Consider the following 19,668-nt stretch of genomic DNA (forward strand, 5'->3'; position numbering starts at 1 on the left):
TGGCCTGAGGGCCACTGGGGCGGGGCCTGTACGGCCCGCGTTCTGGACCGGCGGAGTCGAATGCCAATCAGCAGAGAACCGCCTCGTTGGACGGTGCTCGGCCCTGGGCGGGGCCTCGGCTGGCAGGGTCTGCGGCAGTTCCGGGCGCGGCTCTTCTGCGGGCTCTCGCCCAGCCCGCCGCCGAACTCTCCCCCGTTGCGCTCCTGGGGCCGTCCGGACCGTGGCCTAAGGCCACCGACGGCCCAACGACGCTGTGCTGCGGTGGAGACTGGCCACGCGGGGGAGGCCCACGGTCCTCTCAGCCTTGTCCCCCCTTTAGCCTCAGGACTCCCACCCGGAAATGGACACCACTCCCTGGCCTCCCAGGCCCGCGACTACGAGGAGCACACACCCCTTCTTCCAAGGGTTCAGTGAACTCCGACGCATCCTTCAAGGTCCTACCCAATTTGCCCGCTGGGCTGGGTCCTGCCCCGCGCTGCCCTCAACGGAATAAATGGGGTCGACCTGGGCTCGTCCTTGAGGGGACCCCTCCTAGAGGTTCACCTCCTGAGCTTGGCCAGACCCACCATATTTCCTAAAAGAGGAGGCTCAAAGAACGGACCCTCCCCACGGGGCAGCCTCGGGGTCTGAGGCTCAGCAGGGAGCCAGCCTGGCAGGCACGTGGGGACAGGGGCTCAGCCTTGCAGAGGCCCCTCCACCTCCTGTTCCCACGTCCCCCATCACTCCCTTGAGGCCTTTCCTCTAACTGGCGCCCAGCCCCGTCAGAGACCAGAGGACTGTCTTCACTACTCCCGGGATGACACTCACGCCTCAGGGCTGGACCCCCGCCCACACACACACAAAGGTGTGCAGGGCCAGTGGGGGCCAGGGGGAGAGAGCCTGGCCAAGAGGGGCGGGGACTCCCTGGAGGCTGCAGGGCCTCCGCTGGTGCCAAACAGGAGAGTACAGGGTGTGAGACCAGAGAGAAGGTGGTTCAGGAAGCAGTGGCGGGTCCTTGGGTGCTCAGTGGTGGGGGGCAGCCAAAGGGCTGTCCAGCCACCCAGACCAGGCTTGTAGTCCAGGTGTAAACAATGTCCTCTAGTAAATTGTAGAGCTCTCCTTAGCCATCTCTTCTTAGAAATATTTAGAATAGAATTTCCTAGATCTATTCCAGTCGTTTGTATTTCTAGGTATTTAGTAGTTACTGCTACAGTGAATGAGAACCCTTTTCCCACTCCATTTTCTAATTCATGAGTAGACATCACTGAACTCTTACTAGTGCTAATTTTTAGCACACATTCTCTCACTTTAAGTAGATGGTCAGATCACCCGTCATTAATTTCTCGCTAGTCTTTAAGGCTCTTTCTTCTGGGCTGGGATTGCCAATACAAAGTTGGGTTACTGAGGTTATTGGTGCAAGTAATTCTTCCCGATTTCATGCACAGACGTCCTGCAGGGCTTTGAACCTTTCCAAGAAGACCACACCTTCATAAAGAACCAGTAATAATTCTTCACTTAATAGCCAAACAATAGTGCTTTATTGATAAAAGGTTAGTTTCAATGGATACAAAACTGCTGTGTAAAATAAGTTTTCAAAATACATTTCTATAGGTAAAGATGATCTCTTAGTAAAAGCAGTTATCTCTAAGTGAAAGTATTTATTTAGATTTGGGCAGCAAAACAGAGGGGGATGTAGAAGTGAGACAGTGCAGGTCCACCCACCCTGCATAACCCTTATCAGGTGGCAGCTGGCCCTCGTAGTTCTACCCAAACATATGGGGGACCACACGTACATGTGACCCCAGCTCCACCTTTTAAACAGCTTTTACTAGTGTACTTCGTGCCAAAATAACCCAGATAGCCGGCCTTGCACGGAGGTGCTCTGTCACTTAACACTTTCCCTTGGTAAGAACTCTGTACAACTGTGCCTGAACCTAAGGCTTGTGACTAGTCACCATTATGCAACAGTGGGAAGACAAAGTTCTCAAGAACACCTGAGTACTGTCTGTAGCCCGCCTCTGTGACTAATGTGTTTCGACCACGTCACTTTATTTTGTCTGGCCCAAGCAAAAACTCTTCCCATCCCTTCCCAGGGGAAGTGTTTTCTGCGTCTCTGCCCCTCCTGTTAGAGCAAAATGAAAACATGGAGCCAACACCTGCTCCCTCCAGGTGTCCTTTCACCCATCACTTTCTGGGGACCACTTTCCCAATGTCAGTAGAAATGTTGAAAAAAGCAAGCCCCAGAGCCTCTCAGCACCCCTTGGAAGGAAGGAAAGGGCCAAGGCCACAGAGCACAAAAGACTGATCTGACTGGTGGTCTACCAGTCAGACCACGGTGCAGATTTGAAATGTCTTTCTGTCTCACCCGACACACGGGGAGGTTTGTAGTACACATAACGAAGGACGTGATGATGGCTGAAAATGGATAACAATCTGCACATAAAAAAATGACTACTGCTATTTGCCTCCTTTCAGAAAACTATTAAAAATTTTAGAGAACCAGTTAAAGGAAAGCCGAATCAGGACAACCTGGTCAGCATTCAGGCATCATGGGGCCATTAGCCTCAGGGCCCAGGACAGGTCTGGCTTCAGAGGGCTACCCCCCAAAGGACCCTGATTCTCACTGCTCAGGCAGATCTTATAAACCTGTAGTTACAGAAAATACATTAGGGTGCCATATAAAAACGTAAAAAGACTGGTTTCTAAATACATCACTTATTAATTTTCCTTAAAAAAGTAACTTTTCATGTTAGTTGAGTAAAAATCGTTTATTGGCTCTGTTTGCGTGGGTAAGAATCGCTGCTGTAATATGAAAACTGGAGCTCGTGGACGCTCGCTGTCTGTAGCGGAGGGCAACCGGTATCAATGGGGAACACTACAAAACGTGGCTTGTGTCAGGTTCTCTGCAGAGCAGCTTAAAAAATGACCTAGCATCAGAATCCAAAGACTTCTTAAAATTTGCTCCTAATTGCCTGTTTTTTTAAAAGAGCTATTTTAGTATACACATACCATATTAGATAATAATTCTATTGTTTTACTTGGTAAAAAAGTAAATGTGCAGATGAATTAACAGTAATGAATTATAGCAGCAAAACTGGTTTTAGGTGTTGTGCTCAAAACAAAGCGAAGCCAGGTAGAATCTCCATCTTGGTGACCTGGGAGGTCAATGCCCTACAGATAGATGCCAGCCCATCTTTCCGTATCACTGGGTCCATGTCACTAGCACCCAGGCACATGCTGGCTACGTCCGAATGTTCCAGAAATGAAATCAAGAGTGCTCCTCAACAATTAGTCAGTTAGGCCAGCCAAATCAAAGAAACTCAACGTTAATTATACATACTGACTGATCCTGGAAACCAATTCCAACATTAGTGGTTAGTTAAGGTGGAAGAAAAATGAAAATGGAAGGTTCACCTCACAAAATATAAAGTATAACATAGCAACGAAATACAAATGTTGAAAGTACTTCATACAAAACACATCAAAAGTTAAAAAAAAAAAAATTAAATTCTCAGGCACAGGTACTGTAAAATGTGGATGGGCATCCCTCCAATGATCTCTCGGAAACACGCAGCTGTAGTACTCATGCGGAATGTGTTCTGTATCTTGCAAAAGCATTTTCTGGAAAAACAAAATATGACATATGTCAGTGGAAGTGGTACAGCACTCACTGCTATGACCATTAACAGCATCATTTTCTGTATAACAAAGGGCACAAACTGAGCAGAAGGTTGGTTCCTACGACCAGAGTTAACTAAATCAAAACATCTCTTGGGAACCGGTGGCACCACCAAATTGCAGAGTAGGCAAAAATATATATTAGTTGTATATACCTAAAGTAGATTCTTCATAATTTCATCAAGTTTTAAAATTTAGAGAAGCATCAAGATCAGAGAAAATGAGCAAACGTCTGTCACCTCCTCCGGCCTCAAGTGAGCCCCACCGCTCAGAAGTCCCGTTTCTTTCTAATTCGCCGGCCTTTCCCCAGGCGCCAAGCCTGCTCAGGCAGCATCAGCCTCATGGGGTTGGGTGTACTGACATTTCACCAGCTATATGAGTACAGGCAAATGATTTCAAACCCTGGCACACCACAGTATCCTCAATGGTGCCGTGTGGACCCAGCTGAAAGTAAACCACCAACTCTGGCCCAGGTGGTGGGTTATGTGGACATTTCCGTTCCAGTAGCTGGCTAAACCGAACATGGGTATTTGTGTGCTTCGTACATATCTCAGACCTTTCCCCACAAGCCACAAGGGCAGGGGTGTTGTTCTGGTGGCCGGTGCTCCCACACACCCATGCAGGTCCTTCCTCTATCACCTGCGCGTCTGCCGTGGCAGACTGCTCACAGATGTCCCAGGCTCAGGGCTCCCTGCCTTCTGGCTCATCAATCCTGTCCCGAGTCGGCTAAGCCTCAGTTCACTCATGTCCCCACATCACCTCTTGTCACGAACATTCTCCTGCCTCTACAATCAGGCTCCCACCTGTAGTGGACCTCTGCACCTGCACCCCCAGTTTCCTGTCCCCAGATCTGTGCCTGTGGCCAGCACCCACTCGGTCTGCCTAACCCCAGGCATCTCTCTTCCAGGGAGCCTCGGGCCTCTGCCCCAACCGCATGTAGCTGCTTCCTCCTCTGGCCTGTATTTTTTACCTCTCCGTCCTTCCTCTGGGAGGTGCTGACAGCAGTCACCTAGATAGCTCTGAATGCCCACCTGTCCCCAGGACAGAGGGGAGTAGACATTTGTTTTTTCCTGGTCCACGGTCCCTGGTGTGTGCAGATTCCCTTCAAACAGGGAGGCCAGCACACACCAGGCCAGACATCTACATGACTCACCGATTGCCATGGGGCGGAGCAGAGCTGTGGCGAAGAGTGGAAAGTGAGCAGACCCCTCGAGGTCCCTGGCCCACCTGGCATAATCTGCCCTTTTACGCCCTCTTTACCTTTGGTCTGCATAATCTGTTTTAATAATGCTTTCAAAGCTCTCTTTGTTTTCAGCTATAATAAGTTTCTAATTGCATGACTAATAAAGGTTATTTTAATATTTAAATTGTCTTCATTAATTATATTTGTAAACTCAGAAAGAAACGGAAAGTGTTTATGAGACACGCAGAACCAAGGAGAAGCTTCCATTTTTTAGAAGCTGTCTGGTCTTCTTGAATGCTATGGAGTTAAACACAAGAGCTTCAAAATGTAAGACATTAGTAAGACGAGAGGGAGGTGCCTGTCATGACGTCTTAAGTTGAGGCATCTGAAAGCAGTCTTCTAGGCTTTACCTTACACATGGTGCCCATGGACCCCACTGTCGCCGTCCCCACCCTGCATCTGCAGCTGCATCTGCGCCTGCATCCTTGCGATCATCTCCTGCATGCGGCGAAGCTACGGGCACAGGACACAGGGACACATTATTGGTTCTCAAGGTCCATCCTCCCTGGACACTCTTTATGGGTGCTTTGTGATTCCTAAAATTTCAGCTTACATGCTTTCCTAAAACATGACCAAGAGTTAACACACAGAGAACTTATAAATCGGTAAAAGAACAAACAACTGAATAGAAAACTAAGCAGATGATAAAATGCAATTCAATTAAGAAACAGAAATTAGCAACAAACTGAAGAATTAAGACAGACAACACAAGATGCTTTTTAACCTAAAAGGTGGGAAAAAAGGTGGGAGAAAGGCTGCCACTACCAGGTAGGGAGTGCGCCTGGGACTTCCCTAGAGGGCAGCAAGGTCCCACTGCTCACGTGGTAGATGGGCCTCCTCTGCTACCCTCATCAGTTTTCACGACTACAGTTTCCACTAGTTTAGAAAGGCCTCCAGGCACGTTGTTATAAAACATTTACCTGAATTTTCTTCAAGTAACCATGTTTTTGACATTTAAATACTTGAATCCATGTTGAATTAATTTGTCCAAACAGGTGAGTTTTCTTTCCAAAAGGCTGGCCTGTTTGAGGATTTCCTGGATATGCTTGGATTCCACAGCTCTAACAGACCCCAATGTCACCTCTACCAAACACTTTTCCATACTTCGGACCCATTTCCAGACGTGCATTTCATCAGCCCGTCATGCCAATGCCATGCTCTGCATTTCTTTTCTTTTTTTTAAAGATTTATTTATTTGACAGAGAGAGAGAGACAGCGAGAGAGGGAACACAAGCAGGGGGAGTGGGAGAGGGAGAAGCAGGCTTCCCGCGGAGCAGGGAGCCCGATGTGGGGCTCGATCCCAGGATCCTGGGATCATGACCTGAGCTGAGGGCAGACGCTTAATGACTGAGCCACCCAGTCGTCCCCACCCTCTGGATTTCTATGAGCGGTGGAGCCAACCCTCCCTCATTAGTGTGTGTTTTACAGGGCCTCCCTGTGCTTCCATCCCCCATCTTCAGACCAAGTGTCGGAACTATTTCAGCAAGCTCTCCCCTAGAAGAACGTCACAAACCAAACCACTCTGAAGGAATGGCATTCAGTTTAGAGAAAACTGTGATCTTTGCAATGAGCATCCTGCCTAAAGTCATGTGTCCATTTAAATTTTGAAAATTGTTTTCAGTAGAGTTTTCTGGTTTCTTCTCCATCAGTCCTGCAGAGTTCTTAAATTGTTAATGGGTGTAAATGGCAGTTTCCTTCTTTATATTTTCCAACTTGTCTATATGTATTGTCTATGTATGGGAAAGCTACTGAATTTTGAGTACTTTACTAAATTACTAAATTCACTAAGTGTCAGGGACTAAAATCACTAAATCTGCACTATTCCCAAGTTTTTCCCACTAAATGGCTACTGGAGATCAACTGATAACACATGTAAAGCAATATCCATACTACACAGAGATATACACACAATAAAAGAGATTATGTGTAATATATTCCTTCTTAAAAAAATAAGGAAGGAAAACTGTAATGATCTGTGGATGTACACCAACAATATCCTCCTCTACCTACCTCTGCTTCCTTCTCCAACAGGATCTGGTCTTTATTCATGTCCTCGCTTTCCACTTTTCTAAGAGTTGAAAGAAATTACAAATTTAGTTGGTTATTTCTGATGACAAGTTGCCAAAGTAAAATTTCACTTTACATTTCTGAGAAAAGTATTTAAAATTACCTGTTTATCACTTTTCTGACTAACATGAATGAATAATGAAATGAATAAGATGAAAAAAACACAGCACGAGATGGTGAATTTTAGAAACTTCTCTAACTCCAAGTGGGGGTGGGACACTCTGGTCTTCACTTACTCGAGGAGTAGGTGCTGCCATCAGGAGGATGGACAGGTCTTAATGGACACAGACTGTGACAGGGACACTTGAACAAGGAGCAGGGCCCGAGCGTACAGGCCGAGGGGGCTGGCGGGGGAGGCCCACTGAGCAGTGAGGACGCAGCTCTTCACAAGCGCACACTTGGCTTCCTCACTGGCCTCTAAAACCTTACTTAGTATCTGGTCCCCAGGTAAGTAACACAAAAAAGCAAACCTTAACATACACCCTGTATATATACACAAATCCACCAGATTTCAAAAATGTGAATATTTTAATAAACTACAACACAGCCACCCCCCCTTATCTGCGGGTTCAGTGGCCCGCACTCGGCTGTGGTCCAGAGGCACGTGATCCTCAGGAGCCGTCAGGTCGGCGATAGCCCAGTGCTGCACCCCGGCGCCTCCGTCCCTCCCCACAGGGGCATCCTCACAGGAAGAGGGGTGAGTACAGGGCAAGAAGAGATTCTGAGAGACACACAGACCACATGCACATAACTCTGATTGTAGCATATGGCTGTAATGGTTTCATTTTATTGCTGCTGTTGTTGTTAACCCCTCACCTGTCCCCGGATTAGAAATTAAACCTTATCACAGATGTATGTACAGGAAACAGGGGTGTGTGTATAAAGTTCCGCACGCTCCTCAGTTCCAGGCACCCACACCCACTGGAGTAGATCAGGAGTGTGGGAGCAACTGCTGTACAGAAAATTCTTATTATAAATGATGTGGATCACTTGATACCTAAGCTAAGCAGAAATGTGGTGCAAGCAGACATAAATCAGGTCACAAAACACAGATCTCAAATAAAATCTATTGCGATGGTGAAAGAGGAAAGGGGAGGGCACTGCGTGCATTTTTGAGGAGTGGAGCTGCCTTTCTTAATGGCAGGTAAGTTATGTCCTCATTTATTGACAGAGTGATGCTCTTAAGACCAGTCTCTGGTCCTTCCACTTAAAGCTGTTCTTTGCGTGCAGATGGTTCAAGTTACTTTTGACAGGTTAGAAAAAGCAAGCTACAATGCCATTAGCAACAAACACCTGGTAATGGTTTCTGAGTAGGAAACCAAATCATGTTGCTTAGAGTCAGGAAGGCCCAGCAGGACAGGTAGAAGGGGGGACAGTGTAGCTCTGTGACACAATGTGGACAGAGGGGGACAACATGAGGTGGGGGCAACAACCTGCCGCCTCTTTTGAGCCTCTCGGAACGGAAGTTTTCATAGTGAAGGTCCTGGGTCACCTCCTGGAGATCCTGCATGTGGGTGCTGAAAGACAGAAGGGCACAGCAAGGCCAGCTGCGTGTGGGAGCCGACCGCAGGGAGAAGCACCAACCATCGGTCGTTTGAGCTACTTGTTACTTGCTGAACTGTACACAACGTTGCTGGAGTTTGGGATACAGGGCTGAAGCTGTGGAGGTGCTCCTCTCCCCCACCACAAACAAGCAGAAGCACACCCACAGAGCCGGGGAAGAGACCCTTCCATGGGCCTCTCCTACTGGCCCTGCCAAGCTCTGCAGGAGACCACCACCAGTGCACAGAGGTACAAATTTTAGCGGATCCTTTTAGGCAGGCAAGTCTGAAACAGAACATACTGTTCTAAAAGAACATATGGAAAACATGTAATTCAATTATTCCTGACTTCTCAAGTTTAAGGAGTTGATTAGTTTAAGCTATGGAAAAAACCATACAACTAAGTATTACTATTTTGAATAAACTAGAAATAGGACTTTGACTCTTCTAATCATCTCAGAAAACATCCATAATTTTCTTGGCTCAGCTTTTTCAAACACTTAAGCAGTCAAGAATGAGTAAAGATAACGCATTCCTGTCTGCACAGAATGCAGGGGAACAGACGGAGTGCTGGCATGCTCTCCCTCACTCGAAAGAAACACAGCTCACAGGAGGGCTCCATCTGCAGCCTCCACCAGAGCCGCGCGGCCATAAGGACCCGTCCTGAGCTTCCCACGTGGTGACTGAATTACGTCTGATGAAGCTTGGTTGTTTTATTTATTTATTTATTTATTTATTTATTTTTAAAGATTTTATTTATTTATTTGAGAGAGAGAGAATGAGAGACAGAGAGCATGAGAGGGAGGAGGGTCAGAGGGAGAAGCAGACTCCCCGCCGAGCAGGGAGCCCGATGCAGGACTCGATCCCGGGACTCCAGGATCATGACCTGAGCCTAAGGCAGTCACTCAACCGAGAGCCACCCAGGCGCCCAAAGCTTGGTCGTTTTAATCAATTTTTAGTTACTCAAAACTTGCCTAGATCCTCCACTCTCTGATGGAGTTAAGGGTCTTCGATTTTAGCAGCACTCTTTGTTCTAGCCTCCTGATTCAAGAACAACAACTGCTGTCCCTAACTGTGAACTTTCTTTTTAGAGGGAAAACTTCTGCTTTTGTAGTCAGGCCTGTGGCAGGGGCTAAGAATGCACTGAAGAACCTCAGCGCTGCCCGGGGTGGACCTGGAGTGGTAGCGTGTTTCAGCCGAGAGTGGAGAAGCCGCTGTGCAGCCACCCTGAGTATCTGCTCCCAGAGCATGAGGCGTCCCATGTCTGGTGCGGCCATTCCACAGTGTACATGTGGTCTACTTTCAGCATCAAGAGAGCTGGGAGACTAGGGAGGAGGGTGTGCTAAGCACTCGGCCTCGAGAGGGACAGGCTGGTTCCGCAGCCTGAGTCCCAGAGAGCCCCTGGGGAGGGCCTTGCACAACAGGCTGCGGCGGCTCCCCCTGCACACCCCGCAGTCTAAAAGCTCCACTCCCTGTGCTAGGTACTGCCCACAGGGATGCACGGGGGTCTTACATGAGCATCGTCCGCAGCTTCAGAAAGTCATTGTGCTCTGGGTTCTCCACCTCCACAACGCCCCATGGGTAGAGGCGGCCTCTGACCTTCTTGCCCTTGGCTTCAATCAACTGATTGGATCCAACCACAGAGAATGGGATACTGGCCTAGAAAGAGACACACCAGGTGGAGAGGCTCCACACAGGGAACCCCAACTTCCACTGTGAACATAAGAACACAGGCACAGACTGAGCACACTGCTGCTTACTACGTGCTTCCTTGGCCAACTAATGGTATAAAACATTTTACTCAGAAGTGGCATGTATTTTCCACATGGGAAAAATTATATGAAACAAATTAAACCCAGAGTAAGGTTTCTAAACCTAGGTGACAGCTATGTCAAAATATATTTAAAGTAAAAATATTATTGTAACTGAATCTACCGGACAATGTGTCAAAGGCCAGCCTTTCAGGATGTGGCCCTTTGTCAACTCCTTCCATGGCGCTGATGACCGGGAACAGGAGTGACTTGTGTTGGGCACCTGGAGCGCGCACTTACCTTGAGAAGTCTAGTCTGCTCTTTAAAATCCTCATCTTCATCAGATTCTGCATCAGGTAAGTGATAGATTTTGATGCTATGTTCTTCAATTTCATCCAGAATCTGAAAGAATGACAAACCAGGAGCAATTTTACCAAGCCACATGACATTTCAATCAAATCTAACTATTAAAAACATATCAGAATTATCTAACCGTCAATACATAATTAAAGTGATTAGTGATTTCCAAATAATTTTATAAACCGTTGGAGCAGTATTTATGCTTGCCTTTTGAGCGGTCCTCTGTCCAGAGTGAATAGTAATGCCCCGGCTTTGGCATATAGAGCAGCAGGGCCCTACAGCAGCTAAGAGGAAGTCACACACCACAGCCAGCCCCAGAGCCACACGTGCCCCAGGAGCGGCACGGCCAGGCGCTGCGGGCACCAGAAGAGCTCAAGTGTCGCCCGAAGGGGCGAACCGGAGTGAGGGGCACGTGGGGGAATAATCTTGTTTAAGGCTCTGAAGAGAGGACACCCAGGGTATGTTTCGGGAATAATAAGAAATCCAGGATGGCTGGGAAGTAAGCCTTCCAGTTGGGTTAAGCCAGAGGGACAAGTAGAGAGTTGCCTGAATGCCAGGCTGGGCTCTGGATTTTATTCAAGAGGCAACAAGCAGGAGAATCACACACTCCACCAACCAGGTTGCAGAGTGGCCTAGAGAGGACAGAACGTCCTCTTTGCTGGGCACTCCAGCAGGTACAGGCAGGCTAGAGCGCCACTTACTCTCCTGTGGGGTCCTGGGCTGCAAGGGCCAAGCACAAACGCCAAGTCGGCAGAAATATCCCTACTTTAAACCCTAATCTGGTAATCTGGTAATGGATGTTCTTTTTTTTTTTTTTTAAAGATTTTATTTATTTATTTGACAGAGAGACACAGCGAGAGAGGGAACACAAGCAGGGGGAGAGGGAGAAGCAGGCTTCCCGCGGAGCAGGGAGCCAGACGTGGGGCTCAATCCCAGGACCCTGGGATCATGACCTGAGCCGAAGGCAGACGCTTAACGACTGAGCCACCCAGGCGCCCCCTGGTAATGGATGTTCTTAATGGGAACCCTCAGGCCTTTATGATCAAAGACCTCGAACTTAACACACGGTCTGCACTAATTCAGGATTCAGGAAGACGTCTTTCTCTCTCTTCGCAATGTCCTTTCAGTGTCCGCTAGGAACCTCATTCCTAGCGGAGGCAGAGTAACTATCTCACACCGGTGGGAGAAGTTAGGCAGGAAGCACGAACCTGCTGCATCTCTTCCCCTTTCCTGCCTGCCCATTATCCATCCCTGCTGGCCCCATCAGGACGGTGCTTACACTGAGGATGAGAATCGAGTTGAGAAATATGTAATAAATAGGCTATTCTGAATTGGAAAAGAGGAAAAAGAAAGTGGTGAATCAACAACAATCACACATTTCTCTGGGCAACTGCACCAGAGGTGGGCTCAGGTACAGAGCCAGGGAAGCTGGGAGGCAAGCTCAGGAGCAGGGGAAGAAGAGACTCGTTTACACACAGAAGTCACATGAAAAAGATTCTCAGAAGGGAAAAGCAGAAGCCACAGGAGGTATGATATGATCAAAACAATGTTAACCAGTGCCGACATTCAGGGGTTAGGAAGACAGGTGATAAAACAGGCAGTAAGACAAATCTTCTGAAAGCACAGCAAACCCTGCTGCTGAGGCCCAAGGCTGGTGGACGGCTCGCTGGCCAAGCCCTAGACAGGACAACTGCTGCTGGCCGACGGGGAGCCAGAGTTTGAGATAAAGGAAAGGTTAGGAAACGACACCTGAAAGTGGAAGACTAAAGCAGGTCTGCCAGAGGTTCTTCTAGATCAGGGAGTGGGGGATACCAGGAGGTGGAAGGGAGAAACCAGATCAAGAGAAGGATTAGGAAGGCCCAAGATGAAAGCACCAAGGGCAAAACGGGATTTCACTTCATCTCAGATTTTGAAATCGAGCCCTAGTGTTCTGGACACAGGATTAGAGATGGGTGGACACAACATTCTAACTCTGACCCCGCTTCCCTACCTTTCTGGAATCCGGTGTAACATTCTTTATTAGAAAAGCTGGAGTTCCCTTAAGTGGGCGTTACTAAAATACGTACCCTTAAGCATAAACGTGCCAAACCTTTTAGTGGCTCTCCCAAAGGCCCGGATATTTCCTAAAAGACTGGCAAGCACTGAGACAACAGAGGAAAGGGCTGACAAACATGTATGCATGGTAGAAATGAAAAACTCAGCCGTGACAGAAGACATCAAGAAAAACGTGAAAACACAGAAATCAAAACTAGGTCTAAAAACATGGAAACCAGAAAACACTTCCCGTGTCTCAGATGGGAGACACTTTAGAAAAACTGGTGACATCCAGGACGGTTCCAGGGGGGCAAAAAGCGGAGCAAGCTCACACTGCTTTGGGAATATAAGGTGTTACAAACTTGTTTTGAAGGAAATTCAAACTTGAAATGCCCATCTTTCAACACTTAAAACGCCCATCAGTTTCCCGTCTAAGAATCTGACTTGAACAGTTCTGAGGAGGCAGACATGTGCCCACTCTGCGCCAGGTACCGTTCTAGACTCCTGGAAGACACGAGGGAGCTAAGCAAAGATCCCTGATGCCAGGGATTAAGGGGTGGCGGTGCGAGGACCAAAAAACACACTGAAGAAATATTTTGTGTGCTGGTAGTGTACCTGAGTGTGTGTGTGTGTGTGTGTGTGTTGCTCTGAGCTGTATAAGGGTTCGGGGGAGTGTTTTCTGTGTGTGCTGGGAATTTTTATAAAGTCAAATGGCAGAATAATATATGTATGCCATGGTCCCATCCTATAAAAACAAAAACATAAACAGACTATGCTCTGGAAGGGTAAGTATGCAACTGTTACAACAACTCCTTTTATGGATAATTAAAAGAACTTTTGGGGTGCCCGGGTGGCTTAGTCTGTTAAGTGTCAGACTCTTGGGTTTTGGCCCAGGTCATGATCTCAAGGTTGTGGGATCGAGCCCCGCTTTGGGTTCCACGCTGGGTGTGGGGCCTGCTTGGCATTCTCTCTCTCCCTCCCTCTGTCCCCACCCACACCCCTGTCCTCTCTCTCAAAAAAACAAAAGAAAGAACTTTTATTTGTAGAATTTAGCATATGAGCTTGGACTTTCTTAATAAGCATACAAATACAAACAGGCATTTAATTAAAAAATATATACCAAAGAGTCCACAAAGAGGCTTTTCAGATAACACAGGAAAAGGCACCAGAGTCCAACAACCAGCACAGGGCTGCTGGGAGGAGAGGGGTACATGGGCTGGCGGATGGACAACTGCAAGGCAACCTCTTAATGGCCAAAACAGAGGCCCTTTAAACAGTCACAATACCAGACGATGACAATTAAAACCTATTCCTAAACGGACTGTTTACAGTAAAACGTTTAGATAAACTTAACAGAACTTCATAGAGAAGATCACACTTCCACACTCCTATCACTCACCTAGCACATGGCGTCCCTTCTATTCACTGAGGGCGTTTTCATGTACGGTGAATTACAAAGAATAAGAACTTGACAGCAGTTAGAATATTAAAAGTCTACAAGTGTTAGGTGTTCCTTAAAAACTATCAGACTCCTCCCACCTGCTCCCCCGTATCTCAGACACACGTCCACTCTTTCCCAGGCGCCCGGCCCTCAGCTACCCTGAGTAAAAAACACATACCCTTTTCTTCAAGCGCTCCCGTTCCTTCAGGGTGAGGGTGTCGGCTTTGGCAATGACAGGCACAATGTTCACCTTATTGTGTATCGCTTTCATAAATGCGACGTCTAAAGGCTTAAGTCTGAAGGGAATGAAACACACATTTCTGTTCTCTCAAAATTATCTCACTTCTTGTATGAAAATATGCAACTTGGGGGAAGCTGTCAACCTAGCAAGTAGAAAGGAAATTCTAAGGACTTGGTTTCTATGGTGGGGTCCACTTACCCATGTCCAAAGGGTGAGATAAAGTAAAAGCAGCAGTGCACCCTGTTATCGATGATGTGCCGCCTATTCAAACCACTCTCATCATGCAGGTACCGTTCAAACTGCTCATCGATGTAGGAGATGATGGTCTTAAAACTGAGAAACATAAATATTGGTAACAGTGGGATACAAAAGGCAGGCACTCCCTAACTTTAAAGACAAAACAAGTCTTTTTCTTCCCTGCCCCTCTACCAAATATAATTTGAAACTCAGTTATAAGATGGGACTGGAAAACAGACTCCTACATTTGGCAAGACGGAGGTTTCTGGAAAGTGTGCCAAGCACAATTTCCCTCAAGTGCTGTGGGGGGTGGGTGTCAAAGGCCTGAAAAGAACCGTTGAAAGAACCTGAGGTGACTGAGCAGACAGAGGGCTGCCAGCTCTCACAAGGACTGTGCGCAGAGGACGGGACAGTGTGTGAAAATGTAAACCACTGCTGCACGATGCAAAGAGCAAGGCAGGGCAGGGAGAGACTCCCGAGGAAGGAAGGAGGTGGGAGAGCCTCCCCCTGCTTCCCTGGCCTCACCCTTCCTCCTCAGGTGCTGGCAAGCTGGGGCTTTACACCCCACGAGACTGGAGCCCACCACTTCTACCATGGATGCGGCCCTTGCCACAGGGTACGGGGACGCAGTGCTCTTCTACCTGCAGCTGTCTGTATCTGTGCTAACGAAGCCAAGAATCGAGTCTCTAAGAGGAAGGTCTACATCACAATCTTCTCCACTGGCCAGGGTTCATTCAGATCCAGGGGTTTCATTTATGCTAGCAGTTGATGAATGCTTGGCTGTTACAGAAAAAATACTCATTCTTCGTGAAATTCCTCATTTAAAATGTTATAATCAGTGCACTTTAAAGTGTTTCACCGTTTTATTACACACAGCTACCTCAAACCCAATCATCACTCTAACACTGTGAATGTGAATACATTCAAATAACCGTAAGCACTTCTGGGGCTGTGCGTCCCCGAGGGGCGTACCAATCCCTGCAGTTGATGGCATCCCCATAGCCAGGTGTGTCCACCACTGTCAGGCGCAGCTTGACCCCTCGCTCCTCAATCTCCACAGTCGAAGCCTCAATCTGGACAGTTCTTTCAATTTTCTCTAGAAAAGAAACAAACTTAATGAGAAAACGTACTTAAAAATTAACCCAGTTTTCGGGGGGGAGGAGCAAGATGGCAGAGGAGTAGGAGACCTAAATTTCGCCTGGTCCCAGGAATTCAGCTGGATAGGGATCAAACCATTCTGAACACCTACGAACTCAACAGGAGATCGAAGAAAAGAATAGCAGCAACTCTCTGAACAGAAAAGTGACCACTTTCTGGAAGCTTCATTGAAACTGAAAACTCACAGGATATTATCAATAGCAGACTGGAGCGAGGGGAAGACAGATTTGGTGAAGTAAAGATGTATCTACTCAAAAAATTGAAGCCAAATAAAAAAGATTTAAAAACAGAGAAAAGAGTAATACATGTATGGAATAGAGTTTAAAACTAAAGATATAGTTTCTGATTCTGTAATGAAAACTGGAATGCCAATCTTCTGCTAACAATCAACTATAATGAACTTTGGTGTGGAACCTCCCTTACGTTACATTTTGTTTAAAGAAAAAAAAATAGCATCACTTCAGAAATTTGAGAAGCCTACACATCCCCTAACCTTAATGACATTTTATTTGACTGTCTGTGAAAAACAAAAGTTTCATAAATTAAAAAAAAAAAAAAATTAACCCAGTTTTCAAAGAGAAGAGATGACCTGTTAGTTTCTAATTAATAAATGACTTAGAACTTCATTACCCCTCCTGGAGGAAGGTTTTCAGAGGTAACACAAGGACCATGTAAAAACGGTCCCTGAGTTGGCACGGAAACCGGGCAGCTAAAGTAAAACAGCAGCTCGGGATGGTTAAAATGCCAATATTGAAAATTATGACTTCTGTTGCTGAGGCAAAGAGAACAATTTAGGAATTTGTTTAAATACTGAATTCAGAGATATTTATGAGAGGGCTCTATGTCCCAGGTGTGGCAGCCCGAGTCCTAGGTGCTGCGTGCTAACCCACAACGCTCCCACAATATGCAAGGAGAGTACACACCTATTCCCACAGTTGTCGGCTACTTAGAGAACTCTCTTCATGAGAAAACATTTTCCCTTGACCCTCCCATCAAACATATAATCTAGGCAGAAACTGTTTCCTACACTTCTACAGTAAAAGAACACCAACTCGGGAGAGGATGGACCTGTGGATTCACGCTCAGTAAACAAACAAGATCCAAGGGCTTCAGGTGTAGCACCTTTCCCGACTGAAAGAACACGGTCCTTGTGTTTAAAGCAGAACAAAACCACAAGGCTGAGACAAAAATATCTACTATGTGCTCTCAGCCGCTTCCATGTAGAGAACTGCACTTACAGTAGTACGGGGGCTTTTTGTACCTGCAGCTCCAGGTATGATTCTTTCTGGGTAGAGATCAGTCAGGAACAGGCTGTTTATGAGAGTTGATTTTCCTAGCCCCGATTCACCTTTAAGTGAAATGAAAACACTGTCACGACATGATCCCGTATGACATGGGTAATCTACTGCATTTACATGGCACTGGGTTAAGTACCTCACACACATCTTCGTCTGTACTCCATTTGAATCCACTACCACTTTGGTGCGACTCTCCCCATTTCATTGATGGGGAAATGGGTGCCTCTGCTTGGAGACCTATCCAGAGCAGGCCCTTGATTTGAATCCAGGTCTGTGAGTCTCCAGAATCCCCACAAAGTAAGATCAGAAACACGCTCTTAGCTCTTCCAAATGTGTGGGATGGACTTTAGTGGTGGGTCTTTATTTTTTGATAAACAGAATGCAAAGTAGGTTTTCAGTTATGATTTTTGCTCATTGTCAAAGCTACCACATTTTCAGAAAACTGAACACATCTATCAAACAATGTCAACAGCACTCTGGCTTGCCAAGCCGTGGGAAACAGAAACAGAACAGATGCCCAAGGCTGCACTGTAGTCTGCAATCGCTCCCTCCTGTCACCAGGGCAGGAGCAGGCCACCTCTACCCCTTTCTTGCTTTCATACATCCCATGCCCCACCACTGGCAAACGTCTCATGTCAGGCAACCTGCCCACTCACACTGTTGAGTGTGGTATGACCAATAAAGACAACACATACTCATTCGAGCATGTAATGAATTAAAAATCTTCCTCAACTACTATCATACTTGAATTCTGAATGTTTTGAATTCTGTAACATTTGTATTCTGAGTATTTGAAACTTAACTTCAAGGAAAATTCAAGATAGCGAAGTTAAATTTTACGTTCCAAGGAAGCATGTAGAGATTCCACCATCTCACTGCAGGCCATCAACTAAGGCCAAGTTCTGCACGGAGAAGTGCTTCTGAACTGAGTGCCTGACTGTCCCCTGGGCATCTCGGTCTGAACCTCCCTCTGCTCAGTCCTGTGCAGCATGTGCAAGGGGCACACATCTGTTTTAAAAATCATTATTTCTGGGAAAATGAAGAACGAGTGAATTTGAAATGTATAAACATACAAAATTAGGACTATACTTTAATTAGATTAAAATTTTCACATGGAAAGGTCAAAAGGACAAAACCAGAATTACATGTTGAACATGTCCAATAAGAGCACATCAAATTATCCTTTTAATAAACTGCCTAGCAATGTCCTCTTAACGTTTTTATCACTAATGAGGGAATTTTACCAGTAAGTGCTCCGACCTTTTGTGTGCCTGGCACAGTCCAGGCTCCGGGACAGAGCCAAATCCCTACTTCCATGTACCTGGCAGTACAGTGGGGGAGAGGACAAGTAAGCAAAGTCACTCTGTCACCAACAAAATGGTGACAGCTCTAGGTAATCAAGCTGAAAGGGACTGGGGCACAGAAGACCCCTCAGCCGAGGTGTCTTGAGTAGCGACAGCTTTTTTGAAAAAAAGCAGTTAATATTCCAATGGCTGATTCTAAATTATGAATCTTCATTTAAAGGGTAGAAATATCTTCACTTGGAATGGCTTTCAGGCAACATCTATAAATAATTAACTCATTAACTCAGAACATGATGCCACTTTTGGGCTGAATATCTTTGAGTGGCTAGCTCTGTGATTCCATGTTCATTAGCACCTCTGTCCCACGGGAGTTTCTCAGGCGCCTTTACCCAGGGGACACAGGAACTCAAGTCCCACTGCACAGAACACACCAGGCTCAGCAGCCTTATGTAGCAGTCCTGTATGAGTGGTGACAGCAAAGGCGGACTGGGATGGGAGGCACTCAGGGTTTACAAAATGGCTCATGTTTTTACCGATCAGGGAGAAATACACAGCATCAGGCACAAGGTGGCGCCACCATATGAAAAATATGTGTAGGTGACAAAGGTGAACTACATTTTACAACAGCCTTCTGAAATCCCGTCAGGCAATTGGTCCCAGAAGCTTCTGATTAAAACCTTAAAACCGAGGCTAAACTCCCCCACCCCCCAAACGCAGGCCAAGCCAGGAATACCAGTAAAAACAAAAACAAAAAAAAACCTCTCTAACCTGCGGGGCTGGTCCCCTTCACATTTACTTTTCAATTTTAACCAATACAACAAAGTGCTTTCTCAAACAGTGCAACAGGGTCATTTCGGAGGGCCCCTGAAGGGCAGCATCCTAAGTGGTCCCCAGAGCTGAGAGCCACATGAGGAGGTGCCATTTCACGGGGAAAAGCTGCTCAGGTAGGACCCACACAGCTTGGAGTGGCCACCTTCCCATGTGCACATGCCCTTAGGAAGGAGTCCCCAGAACACGAGTTCACATTTTCAAAACATGTGAACCTACAATGACGCCAGTGTATTTTTGCTGGAAGGTCAGTTTTCATTTTCTTAGCTTACTTCCCAAGTTCTCAGAATGTCCACTCTGTAACCCCTCATGAATTTGGTAATATTAACTAACCTATGGACTTTCTACCAGGTAACTTACTTTGGCAGTAGGCTTCGTATTTTTAATCTCGCTTTTTTTGTGAACGGAGCCACCACCCACCCCACATAATGGTGGGAGGCTGGAGATTTGAAATACGCTATCACCAACTATGACCAGCTGACCAGACTTCAGCAGCATCAAGTTCCCT

At 46.7% G+C, this 19,668-nt stretch overlaps 1 protein-coding gene across 3 annotated transcripts in view; it reads right to left on the reverse strand.

The window, feature by feature from the left end:
* Positions 1-1,494: 1,494 nt before the first annotated feature.
* Positions 1,495-19,668, reverse strand: part of SEPTIN2 (septin 2) — a 34,147-nt gene continuing 15,973 nt past the window's right edge. For all 3 annotated transcript variants that reach the window (XM_035006689.1, XM_035006690.1, XM_035006691.1), the window contains exons 4-13: positions 16,992-17,078; positions 15,545-15,668; positions 14,534-14,668; positions 14,273-14,390; positions 10,560-10,661; positions 10,022-10,167; positions 8,401-8,484; positions 6,911-6,968; positions 5,251-5,353; positions 1,495-3,600 (exon numbers count right to left, since the gene is read on the reverse strand). In XM_035006689.1, the coding sequence (XP_034862580.1) occupies positions 5,252-5,353; positions 6,911-6,968; positions 8,401-8,484; positions 10,022-10,167; positions 10,560-10,661; positions 14,273-14,390; positions 14,534-14,668; positions 15,545-15,668; positions 16,992-17,078 (956 nt within the window). In that variant the 3' untranslated portion in view covers positions 1,495-3,600; position 5,251. The remainder of the gene's footprint in view (positions 3,601-5,250; positions 5,354-6,910; positions 6,969-8,400; positions 8,485-10,021; positions 10,168-10,559; positions 10,662-14,272; positions 14,391-14,533; positions 14,669-15,544; positions 15,669-16,991; positions 17,079-19,668) is intronic.

Source organism: Mirounga leonina, unplaced genomic scaffold (assembly GCF_011800145.1).
Source record: "Mirounga leonina isolate KUSES-001 unplaced genomic scaffold, KU_Mleo_1.0 Mir_151, whole genome shotgun sequence".
NCBI lineage: Eukaryota > Metazoa > Chordata > Mammalia > Carnivora > Phocidae > Mirounga > Mirounga leonina.